The sequence below is a fragment of the Beta vulgaris genome, chromosome 5, assembly GCF_026745355.1.
Source record: "Beta vulgaris subsp. vulgaris cultivar EL10 chromosome 5, EL10.2, whole genome shotgun sequence".
NCBI classification, from domain to species: domain Eukaryota; kingdom Viridiplantae; phylum Streptophyta; class Magnoliopsida; order Caryophyllales; family Amaranthaceae; genus Beta; species Beta vulgaris.
In genome coordinates, this window is record NC_079206.1 from 63,996,457 (window position 1) to 64,012,326 (window position 15,870).

The window sequence follows — 15,870 nt, forward strand, 5'->3', positions numbered from 1 at the left end:
CTCAATTCTCTTAAATAAACTTAACGTTTGATACTCTAATATATGTTTAATTTTATATAACAAATCAAAAAGTTTAATTTATGCTCAATCCTAATTTAAGCTCAAATCTTCCAAAGCTTAATGGTGCACATGCTAGTGCATAAAGCATGATACGCATATATACATTAATAACAAGTCAAATGTACATGAATAACAAGTCAAACAAATACATGTACACATGTACATGGATAACAAGCCAAATGAACATATATACATCTCTGTTAATACATGTTTATTAATAACAATATTCGTGTACATAATATAATACTTCATATTGATCGCATCTCATCTATAATACTCCTCGTATGGACGTGTATACTTACTAATTTCGGCAATCCTCCTATGGATTTGTGATACCGCTTACAAGAACTTGGGTTCTGTCACTTTTTAACACCTCTCCTTGGGTGGATTTGTGATCACTCAAGTCTCATTTTTATCATCCGACAAAACCAAATTCTTCTTCACACGCAATACAAGCTTGCAGCGATCTAGATTTCTTCCCCGTGCGACGACATTCAACCTGGTAATTCCTAATTACTCAGTAATTGCAATCTAGTATTTTGGTTCTCATTTTATCTTGCTGATATTCTCATCTCGATTATGTTATGCGGTTTATAGGATTTTTTTGGAGTAACTTTGATGGGTTTAATACGAAAATTCATGATTGAGAACTCTCCTTGTAAAAAAATTGTGACTTTGATCATTTTATCTTGCTGAATTGCTTGAATTTTTGAGTTACTTTGATGGGTTTGAGGTTCTGGTAATATCCCCTCTTTATTCTTGTACCATTGTAGTTGCATTTGAGCTTTACATCTCTCTAAATTAATCATTTAGTATTACAATATAAAATTTGAAAAATTGATTTTAAAAATTCAACCCTTTTCCCTTAATTTAATCTCAGCTATTAATTATTTTTTAATGATCCCAACTTTTGGGGTAGCATCTTAATATAATTCGAATTTTAATTTTCTTGCCATCATCAATCCGTTTTAGGCGTATTGTGTGCCAGGAAAATAAGAGCGAATTTTTTTAGATGATATCCCCAAAGTTGGGATTATTACAAATAATTAAAGATGGGAGATTGGGAGTCATGGACTAATATCAGCAAACCCGCCAAAGGTTGGATTATTAGATCAATTTTTCCTATAAAAGTTGAGGTTTGTAAGATATTTTGGGTAATAATGTGGAAAGATTAACAACAAATAAATAGATATAAGAATTAAAGTGTTGCTCACATCTAAACACTAAACACACTTATATTATTTAGTGATAAAACACTCTTACATGAGATTGATAGAATTCACTCTTTAACAATTTATCTCCACTCACAAATGAGCTATCGTAGTACTACTACTATTTCTTGTAGCTAACGCTCAAAGTTGGCTGAGCATACAAACAATGCACACACAAGCACTTATTTATACTACTACATTGCACTATTCATTTGACATTTTTCACACTAGCTTTTGTTTTTTGTCATTGTAGCTATGCATGTAGGGGGTGGTGGTAGGAGTATTGAAACTCTTGCCGAAGCATTAATTTCAGCAGCCATGTTTTTACCAAAGTGAAGAAATTCAATAGAGGAGAGAGAGTGGACAGTCCACACGATTTTAACAAGGTTATATGCTTTTCCTGTTATTATTTGATATGCTAGTTCAAGATGCACACTTTCTGATTTTTAAAGTTGACGTTAATAATCCCAACAATTGGTAGTCGTACCAATACAATCTCAACTTTAGATTATTCTGGAATAATCCCAAGTTCTCAGGTCCTTCTCAATTATAACACAAACTGTTGAGTTTCTTATATACCATAAACCCAAAATGAATTTAACTGAGGCAGGAAAATACTAGTTTGGATTATTTCGAGAAGCCCAAAAACTTAGGCTTATTCCTGTACAATCCAAAGTTCCGATTATGTTGAAAGATGGGTGAAAGTTGGGAATTGGGATTGTTCATGCCAATATTTTCTTTTAGTAATCAGTGGCAAACGTTTTCGGGTAATATTGTGTTCTTATGAAGTTTAATGTTATGGCATATTCTCAGAGTGATAATTCCACATCCGTAATGGATCTCCGCAACGATTGTGTTGGTGTGAAGTATAATGTCATGGAGGATTCTCAGAGTAATAATTCCACTACCATAATGGATCTTCCTGATGATTGCCTAATTTTCATCTTCAAATGGTTAAGAGATGAATGTGATCGAGTAGCCTTCGGACTAACTTGCAGCAGGTGGCTAAGAATTCAGAACCACAATAGACAGTCCTTACAGTTTGACTGCTCATTTACCTGTTTCAAACTCGGGCTCTCGAAAACCCCGCGTAGGATTGGCACATTCGAACTACATAGGGTTTTGACCCGTTTTCAACACCTCCAGTCGCTATCCTTATCTGGGTGCGTTAAGCTACCAGATTCGGGTCTTGAGCTATTACAATTCTTTGGTTCAAGTCTACGAGCCCTACATTTGGATTGTTGTTCCGAGATCACTGATAAGGGTCTTTCATTTGTAGCAAGTGGTTGCCCCTTGTTAAGGTTTATCAGTCTATACCGTTGCAATGTTACTGATGTGGGTTTGGAAATCCTGGCCAAGTCTTGTCTGGGTTTGGAAGATGTTAATCTTACACATTGTTTGTTTACTACTGATCATGGCATTAGATGCCTTGTTCAGAATTGTGCTCACCTCTATGGGATTAAAATCAACAACTGTAGAAATATAAAGGGAATTGGATTTCATGGGTGTTCTCAGACTTTGGCTTATTTGGAAGCTGAATCTTGTAAGCTTGAGCTAGAAGGGATAACAAGTATGGTAAGCGGGGGAGGTCTTGAGTATCTGAGTGTCTCAAATCTTACTTGGTCGATTCGTGGAGACGGTTTATCGGCAATTGGGGGAGGGTATGCAAAGTTTCTTCGGGTTCTGAATATGAGATTATGCAGGACGGTAGGGGATGAGGTTGTCGAAGTAATTGCAAAGGGGTGTCCTTCACTGGTGGAATGGAATTTGGCTTTGTGCCATGGGATTAGAGTAGCAGGATGGGAGTCAATTGCCTTGAATTGTCACAATTTGGAAACACTCCATGTGAATCGATGTCGAAATCTATGTCATCGTGGATTGGAGGCTTTGAAGAATGGTTGCAGGAAACTCTCTGTTTTGTATATGAGTGGTTGTCCTAATATTAGTACTATTTCAACTGAACTGTTTATGTTATCAAGAGGTGATATTATCAAAGAAGAAGAAAATCTAGCAACTGGTCCCAAATGGCATTTGAGGTGGTACCAACGCATTTTTGTGGAGTAATATTTATTTGTCATGTAATTATAATTTCAATATTTTAAAGAACTAGTTGGACCACCGCGTGCTACGCACGCGGTAGCCAACATGAATTATAACAATAATCTCAATTTTGGAATAATATTTTGCATATAATAAGTTTTATATATAAATATTATTTATATACACACATATTTATAACATACATATATAAAAGCTTAATTTTGGGCATAATTACATGTAGACTAAGATATAAACATCGAAGGGAAAAACAAATATTACATTCCTATGATATATTATTTTACATAAAATATACTTTTCTAAGAGATAGCAACATCTTTTTTTTATCTTTGATCTTGGATGCATTCATTGTATTCTTGAAGTAGATGGTTATTTGTATCTTGCAATATTTTGAACTCATAGTAGTTGAAATCTGCAACTTTAATATTATATGTTTCTTCTAGAAATTTAATTGCTTTTCTTGCTGCATTTTGTTGTGAAGGGCCTAGTTGTGTAGATGATGATCCGATAAATCGTAGAGGTCCACGAACGTTTGGAATTCCATAAAGATCGACATATGCTTCTATTTTGTCATGAATTGCCGCATGAATTCCAAAATCTGCATGTGGTAGACTTAATTGCATTAATATATCATTTAATATAATTTTGATATTTACCTCAATTACTCGACGTGGTTCTTCCATTGATACTGAAATAGAAAAGGAGAGTGTTAATCAATTATAAGCAAGTAGTATTTGAGCTTTAAGATATGTAAGTTGTATAAGTACATTCTTAATTACTATGTAAGGGACGAACTATTGTACTTGTTGATGTTTTTTTTTGTATTTATATAGAATACAAAAGGAACTGAAATAGATTTGTGAAAGGTAAACTATGAACAAACTTAATTTCAGCTACGTGTCTTGATGTAGATATCTACAAAAATACGTGTAAGACAGGTGGTCAATTCAATGTAAACTTCTATATATTATACGTGTCTAAAAAGTTGTTGTATATGTGTCAACCAGTTAGTCAGTTATAAAAAGGTGTCATAGTATTGAGTGACTTTGATTTAAGTAAAATGTTGATAGTTATCCGCATATGATGTATGTATATACATTTTTTTTATTTGTTATAATATTGTATTTAGGATAGATAAAGAAATTGAGTTGTTGTCATTTCTATATAATAATATTTGTTAAAGTAATTATAATTATGAAATAATATGGATGTAGTAAATAAAACAAAATGATATTAAAAAAAAAACTTAATGGAGATATATTAGTATTTGTGAAAAAAGACAAATACATATTGTATCATATATTACATAGTTAATAAAACATAGTTGATTACATAAAATCTAATTTTGAACGTGAATACATTATGCAACAACATAATTAGGTTCTAATATATTTTTTGTATAGCTGATGTAAGTGTCGATGACTGTCTTCCAACAATTTCATCTGATAATAATTGTAGTCTCCAATGTCAAGATTATATGTATCTTGAAGAAAGCTAATGGCTTGTCGAGCTGCAGTTTGCTGTGAAAGATTCGCCTCTGTTGAAGTTATTCCGATGAATCTTAGTGTTTGTGGGAAATTTGGAACTCCATGAATTTCAACGTATGCTTTCAATTCGTCAGCAGTAATAGAATGAATTCCATAGTGTGCCGCTGGTAAATTAAGTTGTATCAGCATGTCATGCAAAATTATTTTCATGTTCGTTTCGATTACTCGATGTGTTTCACCCATTATAAGCAACAATATTTTCGAAGTTTTCGTAGTATTTGAATGAGTGTGTATGTGTTTCACTTTCTTTCTATCTCTGTGTGTGTGTGTGTGTGTGAATATATATTGAGTACGAGTTTGATAATATATGTAACATGCATGTTGCCATGTGCCACAAAGATTGCTCTAAATGCATATATGTACGACAACACGTGTTGTTTAAATATTCATGTTGATATGATTTGGCATGAATGTTTATATGGACTGTATATTTGAAATTTACGTGTCAGAACATTTATACCCTAAGATAATAATTATGACATAATATGGATGTAGTAAATAAAACAATCTGATCTTAAGAAAAACATAATACAAATATATTAATACTTGTAAAAAAAAGGTAAATACATATTCTACCATATCTTACATAGATTGTTACATAGATTTTAATCTTAGATTCGGATACATTATGTAATAACACAAATAAGTTCTAAAACACTTTGTTGTACAGAAAAAGTAAGTGTCGGTAATTATCTTCCAGCAATTTCATTTGATAATAATTGTAATCTCCAATGTCAACATTGTATGTATTTCGAAGAAAGCTAATGGCTTTTCGAGCTGCAGTTTCTTGTGAAAGATTGACCTCTGTAGAAGTCATTCCGACGAATCTTAGTGTATGTGGAAAGTTTGGAACTCCATGAATTTCAACGTATGCCTTCAGTTTGTCGTCAGTGGCAGAATGAATTCCATAACATGGCACTGGTAGATTAAGTTGTATAAGCATGTCACGCAAAATTATCTTAATGCTTGTTTCCATTACTCGGTGTGTTTCATCCATTACAAGTAACAATATTTTCAAAGTTGTGGTAGTATTTGTTTGAGTGTGTATGTGTTTGTGTGTGTGTGTTTGTGTAAGTATATATTGAATACCAATTTTATAATAAATGTACCATGCATGTTGACATTTGTCATAAATTTTGCTTTAAATTCATGTGTCTATGATAACACGTGTTGTTTAAATATTCATGTTGATATGATTTGTCATGAATGTTTACGTGGGTTGCTTATTTAGAATTTACGTGTCAAAACATTTATGTCCTAAAATAAGAAATAACGTGTTGTTAAATAATTTAATTTAATATTGTACTTTTTAGAAAATATTTTTTATTATATTTATATCAATAAATTGTGATTTATATTTGATTTCTCTATGTACTTAGGATACTTGATATGACATAAAAAATATAGTAAAATTGGAAAACATTGTATTTAAATATTTAAGGGTTCAACAAATGATATGAAATACATAGAATCAAATGTGGAAGATAAAAACAAAAACCCACCAAAGGAACACGATTTTACGACAAGTTTATGAAATCACAAAGCACAAACCATCAAGCAAATGAAATTTCAAAATTGTAATTAATTCCACAAACTCAGTGTCAAAATTCGTATAGCCTTAATTTGCTCCATAAACTATAAAAATTCATAAATATAAATGAGAAAACAAACAATAATAGTAGCTGAATACCTAAGATGATACAAACTCACTGTACTTAATCAACCCACATAACCATCTAATTTTTTTTTTTTTTAAATAGACATAACCATCTAATTTATCGTAGCTCAACCAGCACTATATCAATCAATGTACCATAATTTCATAATGAAATCTACTAATCATAATCGCAACTTTACCAAAGATCATCTTTTGGTTATACAATGTTATTACAAATGGATACATCACCCCAAAATTTGACTCAAAGAATACGCTCATAGTCCACTTCCATGAATAAAATTTTGTTATACTATACAATAAAAATAACATTCCACACATGCAAATCGAGAATCAAAATACCATGGAAGTAGTTGTTGTAGGCTATCAAATATAAAAAATACGTAATTTTAGTTGACTAACACAACTTGATCATGATTAATTATGGAAGTATAATATAGGTTTTTCTAGCATAGACTTAAATTACGCATAGATATCCTGTACGTCTCTCATATAACAATTTATTGCAAATTATAACAACTAAATAAAGTTTCATTACAAGTACTAATAAAGATATAGTTTCATGAGGAGGAATGCCTAGGTTGAGTCGATATTTTTTATTCTTTTCTTATGAATTAATAAAATTTAATACTAAATTATCAAAAAAAGTACTAAAAATATAGTAACAACTTTAACAACAAAAAGATATGTATGGTTGATATTATAAAATATAGCTTTGTGCCATGCAAGGTATAAGGATTTATAAGGAGCGTCAACTTAATTAATAAAGTTATGCATCTAAATTGAAAATGACTAATTTTTCTATTTGAAAATACCACTTTGTCTTACATATAGTATTCAAGTCTCATGCAGTTCATCTACCACGCTTAAATTGTGGATTTTAAGGGGAAAATATACACCACCAATAATGTGGGTCAGATGTGATCATGTCACAATTCTTAACCTAAATTTATTAATTAGAAGTTGCTGATAGATGTACCAAATGATCATCATTACATATCTAAGTAACACAATTTTTTAATTTTTTCTGGTGCATGGCTAGATGAAGACAATAACACAAAGTTTCCTACAACTAAAAAATCAAAAGGTTAAAATAAGTAAATTAGTTAACACCAAAATAATACTTCTACTTACTGAAAACAAAGCTAATAAGAACAAATTTTTTTTAAAAAAAACAAGGTTGCTGATGGTTTTCTTCATCTTCTTAGTTCTTAAGAACTGCCATCACCATTCTCTAAACTTGGTCCTTTAAGTGTCATAATCTCGCCGGTTTCACTATCCAGATTATTTCCCATTACCAGAAGAACAAAAATAGAATCTAAAACTCTTGTGCACATATCTTTTCTTACCATTTATATCTCTAAAATTCTAAAATGACCCATAATGGAGGCACTCTATAGCAGACTTTATTATTACTTGGTAAACTTCATAACTTTTGCATCTTTTCAAATTTTTAAAAATTTCGTTCCTACTTTGCCAATCACTTTTCTCTATTCTTTTGCACCAACCCGAAAAGAACTTTTCTCTATTCTTTTCCAGATTTAGTGCAAAAAAATAATGTGCACAGCTTGGATTTTCAAGAAGTTAGCACAGTTGCCATTTCAAGATACGCAACCTGAACTTTAATTTTCCGTATCTTGTTTGTATTTCGACTCGCAAAGTAATCAACCTATAACATCCTTTTTGTATTTCGACTCGTAAAGTAATCAACCTATAACATCCTTTCGGATGGTAAAACAAAAACTAACAATCAAAAATTTTGTTGTTCACGTGATAAAGTAGTTTTTTAGTCAAAACATTCTATGATATTGATATTCTTAGTAAAGGATTTTTTAATAGGAAACTCCATTGTTATAATAATCTATTGTGGTCCTCAACTATTTGGTACTACATTACTAAATTAATAAGACTTATACTTTTAATCTAATAACTGTGCTATTATTCATTTATACAATCTTTCATTTTAAAACAACATAGAATATGAACTTTCATTATCTAAAACATGTCACCTACAACTCAAAACTTAGGCAATATAAAGTTGAAAACAGAAGAAAGAACATTCTTCATCTATGAAGATCGAAAACCAAATAAGATATAAGAAAATATAGAGAAAATATTGATGATAAATTCTGTAGACTCTGAGTTTAAGTCAATCTAAAAAAACCCGTCAATTTTTTTTTCTTAGTGATGTGCCAATGGTCATCATATCTCAACGAGGAAGAACTCAATAATTGGAAAAACTGAGCTAGTTTTCCTTCCTCAACTTTGTCTTCTCAAGTAACAACAACAAAGAAAATTTTATCCCTTTCATCATCAACGTCTCAAAGGGAAAATGAAGTTGCTTATTTACTCAAATTTAAAAGCGTAGAATTCAAAACTAATAACATACATCCACATTCCACACATGAAATTGGGAATCAAAGTATCATGAAGTGCAGTAATTTGGTTTCGTCGCTCAAATGCTTGGAATAATTTAAGATCTTCATGCCTTTATTAATGGAACATTACACTTCCAATTTATACACATAATACCGTTTGTATAAAATTCAGATGAACCCTCTATATGAAATACTCAAACAAGCTAAACCAATTTAAAAATAGAAAACCAAATTACCGAAACAGAATTACAACAAATTAACAAGATGAAATTTCGGGTAAGAAAAAAAAATCAGAAATTGTAGTAACAAAGCTATATAACTACTAATCAAATAAACAAAGCATACACCTTGCTCTCTTCAGCAGCGCTTAATCGACCCAATAGAAAACTCTACACCTCAATAAACAAACACAAGATGTGTTGTAAAAATGATGGTCGAGCTCCGGCGAAAACGACGGCGATGGCCATGATAATAATGGTTATAATTACGATGACGATGAAGAGAGAGGAAAATCTGAAAGTTTAGTTTGGTAAAAATGATGAAGGGAGAAGAAGCAAAAATTTGAGGACAGACTACAGAGCTTCACGGGTTGAATAGTACCATTCTTCCCATTCTTCTGTATTTTGCCATTAAAAAAAACATGGAAACAAAAAAGTTAATAAAAAAAAATGATGAAGGAAGAAGCAAAAATTTGAGGAGAGAGGTTGACGGGTTGAATAGGAGTATCTCTTTTGTATTTTGCCATTAAAAAAAAGGAAAAAAAGATAGTAAATGGCACTCTGGTAATTATGTGAAGGAAATGGTCGGTGCCCCTACCCCTGGCAAGCCGAAACCCAAGTTCTCTTTTTATATAAGATATAAGATTTTGTAGAAGTTATATCCTTAATTATATGATTTTTTTGTAAATTCGTGTGACATTCCTTGGATTTAATGTATGTGCGTCCAATTAAGGTCTTGTACTCATGTTAACGATTAGCATCGTGAAGCGAGCTCGGAATAGCAAGCGAGCTCGGAATAGCCATAACCAGAAACTAATTGGCAATGAGAAAAGTAACTTATATATATTGGCACAGCTTGCATTTTGGGGCAATGACCTGTTTGTTTTGTGTTACTGTTATCGCACAACAAGCGCATAAAGGGTCATTTAAACTTGAAATTAATCTGTAAACACAAATATGGTCTTCCTTAATCCTTAATCACCCTTGGTTGCTAATATCATCTTTCATACACGAGAAAATAGAGGAAGAATAACTTTACACAAACAAGAATACTTATATTAGTACATGTTAAGAATTGAAACTACATAGATGACATGTATGACCTATCGAACCAAAATTTAACTGTTTGACCAAATCCTATAGCTGAAATACATGTTAAGAGTTGAGAAATCCATAAGACAAACATGGGAGTTGAGCATTGTCAACAGACAAAAGGTTGAGCTCGGGTAAACACGAAAACACCTCCACCACCAACTGCTCGACCTAAAAGCATATTGTTATCCAAGTATGAAAGGTAGTATAAACCTCCTACTGATCGCCTGAAATCGCAACGAATCAATCATCAAAGTGAAAAAATTTCAAGTGAAAAGAAAGGACCATAATGTTTGAACATATCATGTGGTGTACCTCTGAGGGCTTGTGCTTGTTACAGGAATCTCAGCTTTAAAGGAGCGGATGAACTGTAGAATCTGCAAACAGCCATCATCATGACGTTCATATATGCCTTGGATGAAGCTAAGGATAGCAAGTACCGTAGCAAAGTGGTGCTTAAATGCAGAGGTCAACATTGCAATAAATAAACTATAGGTGAAAATTTTGTTGGCATTTCGCAGCCCCCCAACACAAAGAATTACAATTTCACAACCAAAAGTTGGAGAATGAAGAAAATAAGGAGTTTGTTGCTCTTGACAGACTTGCGAGTTGCATTCTTTTACAAGACGGAGGAAGTATTTTGTTTGTTTGTTTTTCCCCCGGGGTTGGGGGTGGTGAGTTGGTGTAATTGGAAAATAGTCTGAAGGCAACTTAGAAACTAGATATAGCTAAGAAATTGTTAGACAGACTACAAGACATTGAGCTTTTAAAGAAGCATAAAGCACAATCATCAGAATAAACATTTACAGCAGAGTTAGATTAACGTTTTATCAAGACTTCATCAATTTTATATACACCTATGTAACTATGTTACTTTCACACCTTCATCTACCTCAAGAATCGCGTCAACACTTGGATACTTCATTTCAAACTAATAACTTGACTTTTTCTACAAAACACCCGAGTTACACTTGGACACTCGAGTAGATACTTAATCTGTGTCTGAATAACATTGATATGCACAAACATATTGACGCAAACTTAAAAATAAATAAAGTTTTATACGGTTCTACCTGTAGGCTTAAAAATGTTCGCGGTAACAGCGCTGGAGCTATGACAGCTTGAACCTGCTCACTGATGACAATGTCTTGAAGAGTGATCTGCCAAATAACATCCCAAAGTCAGACATCACAGACTGGAAGGTCAAAGGAAAGAAGAAACTGTGAAGTGGGAGGGGGTAAGTGGAACCAAATAAAATGCATCAATTGATAGAAAGGACTAACCTCCTCAAACTGAAGGTAGATATTGCGTCGTGAAACCACTGAAAACTTTGCAGAAACAAGGAGGGTAGCACCTTCATTTTCCTAGCAACGAAAACCTCATTTAGTACTTAGCATATGTGATGTGTCATGTGTGAACAATGTAAAGAGCTGATAGACAGCCTGCTCTAGAAATATGTGTATATGAAGATCAAAGGTTACAGCAATAAGCAGCTACATAGGGATCATAAAAGAATTTTAGCTGAAATGATTTCACGTCAGTCGAGCATAAGTACCGCATGTATCTTTTAGCCAAAGTACATATATTTCGTCGTTTGGATGATTTGAGGTACATTTGGGGACTAGTAAATTCCACATTCAGAAAGAAAAAGGGTATTGAAAGAATATGTTCACCGAAGAAAGGCTATTGAAAGAGCATGTTGAACAGACTCACAGAGAACAAGAGAGACGGGGATGGAGAACAAGTTTGTTGAAAGCCAAACTTTTCAAAAAGTGTAGGCTCAACTCTCAAGGGAGGTAAACATAATGGGATCACTGAAAACATCTATTTGTGGTCCTTCCAACAACTTCCAGGTACTGCACAATACATAATACTTATAGCTTAAATGAAAAAAGCTCAATGAAGATGTAAACAAGAAGCTGGTGAAGTCACCTCCAGTAGGTTTTGTACGCTCCACCTGATAATATTCCTGACAGCACCACCATCAGATCGATTTCGGCATTCAAATTTCTGGAAAATCTGCCCCACCTATCATCACACCAACAGACAACTACCACTGAAAAACAAGCATACGAAAGACACATATGTCAAATAACTTTCATAAAAGAAGGAAAATCTATAAAAGAAGATTAAAAATCCTGTGAGAAAATTAACATAAAATCAATAAGATGTCTTCAAAAGTACTACAAACATTAAACATAATGAAGCACTAACTTAGAGGTATTATGTTATCTGAGGGACCCCGTCAGTACCTGAAAGACAGGAAATCTACTAGCAGCGTCAAAGAGGACAACGACATCAGGAGCAGAAGTATACTGAAGACGCCACGTACCATCCAGTTTTGCTAAATCAATTGGCTCACCAGCATCATATTCCTCTACAGTCACCTAAATATATATTTATCAAAATAGTTAAGCTCACATCATCTAGCCAGTAACTTGCTTCAATATAAACCATGTAACCAACACAATATAGTAAAAAAAATTAAGTGGCAAAATCTTGTATGAGACGGGTCTCACAGTAGCTCATCATGACTAAGGCGACTTTTAATCCTTTCTTAATGATAGCTTTTAATGTCTCATAATAAGTTAGTGTAAAAACATCTTACGAAGACTTACTCTAAGAAATTAGTGTAGACAATGTTCAAGTAAAAGGAGATACATACCAGGGCCTCTTCAATGAAAGACCGTTGATCAGCCGTTGTTTTGAGCCCCCTTTCAGTGTCTTGAATTGCTCTCAACAAATCATGCTTTCTATTTTCCACTTCCTGAAAAAAGAACAATAAAAGTGTGTATTAGCCATTGTGGTTAAGAACATGAAAACAAATGACTAGTTACATTATTAAAGGAAAGAAGTCCACGAACCAAGGAAGTAATAGTAGCATTAGCCGAGCACCGCCATAATGTTTTACGGATGTTTCTTGCCACACTAGGAGTTGTAACATGAAGATTTTTCTCATCATGGACTCTATTGTAAGCTGGTGCAAGTTTTAAAGGTGCCATAACAAACACCATACTGCACAGCAGAACACAATGTTGTTATACAACTAAAGGAATAAACATCCTGATTCCTTATACTCCGTCCGTTTCAAATCACTCTATTAGGCATTTTAGCCAGAAGAAAAAATTGTTTCAAAATATAATAAATTCTATGATACCCATATAATATCAAGTTAAGATTATAGGTTATTCTATATCATCAATACAAAATTTGATGTCAATGCTTAATACATATGCAACTTAAAAAGTAAACTAAAATTTGTACTCTATACAGCATAGAACATCATCAAAATTCTAAAATTAAAGTTTTATAAAATAAAGCTTTTGCACCAATGATCAATATTTCAATGAGCTAAATCAACATCTAAAGAGGGAAAATGACAAGATATGATACAACAATCCATAGTAAAATTATGTTCATCCATTATATTGATGAAGTAATTCTTTCTCTAATCTATGGTAAATCTTGATTAGCCAGCATAATTAGGCCCCCACTTCACATTTACAAAAATGTTTAATTTTCCACCATCATCTGCTTAAGTGATGATATTCCTAATAACCAAATTTCTTCTTCTATGCTATACCATTTAAAAGCTGGAAATTTTTATGATTTCATGCAAGAATCAAGATAACATATTAGAAACACCACTTACATAAGCAATAGATTACAAAAATGAAAGTTGGGCAAAAATATTTATCAATAATGTTGAACAAAAACCCAGCAAAAGAGAGATGAAACCAAAAAGATTGAGTATAACCTGGAGAAGTTGAAGGAAAAGGAGTGAGAATGTGAGATCAGAATACTCCGTAAGTCAGCAACAAGCCAGCAGATGTGAAGCTGAGTGGACGGGAAGGGAGATAGAATAGGTGTTGAGGGGGCGAAAAAAAAATTATCAAAAGTGACCTCGAATTTTTCTGAGTTTTTTTTAATTACTGATCGTGTTTTTTTTATTTTTATTGTTAACTCTTAATTATCGTTCTAGTTCCAAATGTAATATTATAAAGGCAAAAATTGTTAATTTTATTAACTTTTTGTTAGAATTAATGTCTTGGCACAAAAAATCAAGGTGTTTCTAATCATTTTTTGTCAATTTTGAAATCAAGTTTGACTTTTAAGGGTCAAAATGATACTCAATTCTTTAACCGATTGATTTTTCGGCATGAAAATAAATTTAGACTTTAAATTTGATTCTTGAGGACTAAAATGAGGCCTAAAACTTAAAGATTTTGTCTTGTAAGAGACCGCCTACTTATAAATTAAAATTAGGCGATAGTAAGTCCGATATTAAAAAGAGAATTAGTCCAATAATAATCAAGTTAATTTCTTTTGGTGACTAATTTAATCCATTTAGTAACTATGTCTACTTTTATATTAAAATTAAACCGTCACTTTTAATAATTTTTGAAACTTAAATTGAGCTGTATTTGCGGCATCAAACCCAAAAAAATCAAGCACGAAAATCGATACTTTTATTCTAATGATAAGTTGACAAAACTAACGGTTTTTAACTCTATAAGGTCACATTTGAGAATAAAACAATAATTGATGGTTATTAATGGAAATAAAAAAAAATTATCGAGTACGGATGCGAGTACGAGTATATGACCTATAAGAAGTACCCATGCTACATAGTTCTTGAGAACCACTCATCTCAATCACAAATGCGTTTCTTAATATAGACAAGTAATGCACTTCAAATCAAAGCAAATGCATTTCAACTAATGATTCACCACACAAGCGAACCATCCATGAAACAAAAAGCACTTTCTAATTTTCTATGATACTTCATTACATAGCCAACACCTTTGCAGACTTGTGTTTTTTTTTTTCTAAGAGCATGTAAATACGAATTCATTTTGAAAAAAAGCATGCCACAACCTTATTAAACAGCTAGCCCTCAAAATTAGGAATTTCACAAAATGAATAATGTTGTTGTCCATAATCATTTATCAGTTTCCATCAATTCCTATGTGTTCTTCTTCTTTGGCCTTTTTTTTTAAAGAAAATAATACACGTAAGTATGACCGGGAAGTTCTAATCAACTAAATTATTCCTTAATTGGAGTACTTCTATTTAAATTAGTACTTATCTGACTAATCAATAATAGACTCATTTGTAGAGGTGACAAACAGATCATATGAGTCGGGTCATAGTTGGGTGAACTTTGTTTTGGGTTTTGTTCGGCTCGAGTCAGAACCGTTCGGGTACTGGTGCATCTCCGGTTCATGACATTTCAGGTAGGGGTGTTCAATGTCGGATACCGGATCCGATCCGATCCGAAAATTTCGGATCGGAGGAATTGAGATCCGAATCCGATCCGAAATTTTCGGATATCCGAACTTTTCGGATCGGATCACCGGGTTCTCGGATCGGATACCGGATTTTCAGATCGGGTTCGTTGAAATTTTTGAAAAATCCTGATCCGTATCCGATCCGAAAACCCGAATTTTTTTCCGGATACCCGATCCGAAATATCCGAAATCTTAAAATCGGATCGGATATCCGAAATTTCGGATCGGATCGGCGGGTTTTCGGATCGGATATTTCGGATCGGATATTTTTGCACACCCCTAATTTCAGATCATATCGTATCGAGTTAGATCAAATCAGGTTAAACAGGGTCGGGTTAAA

General features: G+C 32.8%; 2 protein-coding genes across 4 annotated transcripts; one reads left to right on the top strand and one right to left on the bottom strand.

Moving 5' to 3' along the window:
- Positions 1 to 379: 379 nt before the first annotated feature.
- Positions 380 to 5,118, top strand: LOC104894482 (F-box/LRR-repeat protein 12). Of its 3 annotated transcripts, XM_019249762.3 has the most exons (4): positions 380 to 562; positions 1,525 to 1,657; positions 2,085 to 3,307; positions 3,811 to 5,118. In XM_019249762.3, exons 3-4 carry the CDS (start codon positions 2,106 to 2,108, stop codon positions 3,815 to 3,817), a joined length of 1,209 nt encoding a protein of 402 aa, XP_019105307.1. In that variant the 5' UTR covers positions 380 to 562; positions 1,525 to 1,657; positions 2,085 to 2,105; the 3' UTR covers positions 3,818 to 5,118. The 3 variants fall into 3 exon arrangements, with proteins under 3 accessions (XP_019105307.1, XP_010679029.1, XP_010679030.1); XM_010680727.4 differs by lacking the exon at positions 3,811 to 5,118 and having other exon boundaries at positions 2,085 to 3,481; XM_010680728.4 differs by lacking the exons at positions 1,525 to 1,657; positions 3,811 to 5,118 and having other exon boundaries at positions 2,085 to 3,481.
- A 4,975-nt stretch (positions 5,119 to 10,093) lies between these two features.
- On the bottom strand, positions 10,094 to 14,157 carry LOC104894484 (probable plastid-lipid-associated protein 10, chloroplastic). The gene is made up of 9 exons (XM_010680729.3): positions 13,997 to 14,157; positions 13,104 to 13,254; positions 12,905 to 13,006; positions 12,492 to 12,626; positions 12,172 to 12,267; positions 11,523 to 11,603; positions 11,313 to 11,399; positions 10,555 to 10,616; positions 10,094 to 10,466 (listed from the first exon to the last, which is right to left on the bottom strand). Exons 2-9 carry the CDS (start codon positions 13,251 to 13,253, stop codon positions 10,349 to 10,351), a joined length of 831 nt encoding a protein of 276 aa, XP_010679031.1. The 5' UTR covers position 13,254; positions 13,997 to 14,157; the 3' UTR covers positions 10,094 to 10,348.
- Positions 14,158 to 15,870: the final 1,713 nt, after the last annotated feature.

What these genes read in the sequence shown, in the direction of transcription:
- LOC104894484 (XM_010680729.3), bottom strand. Translation starts at nt 13,253, where the DNA reads ATGGTGTTTGTTATGGCACCTTTAAAACTTGCACCAGCTTACAATAGA. An exon ending in CTTTCATTGAAGAGGCCCTG is followed by an intron (nt 12,627 to 12,904) that starts GTATGTATCTCC and finishes ATATATATTTAG; the next exon opens with GTGACTGTAGAGGAATATGA. An exon ending in GCGTACAAAACCTACTGGAG is followed by an intron (nt 11,604 to 12,171) that starts GTGACTTCACCA and finishes TTTCGTTGCTAG; the next exon opens with GAAAATGAAGGTGCTACCCT.
- LOC104894482 (XM_010680727.4), top strand. Translation starts at nt 2,106, where the DNA reads ATGGATCTCCGCAACGATTGTGTTGGTGTGAAGTATAATGTCATGGAG.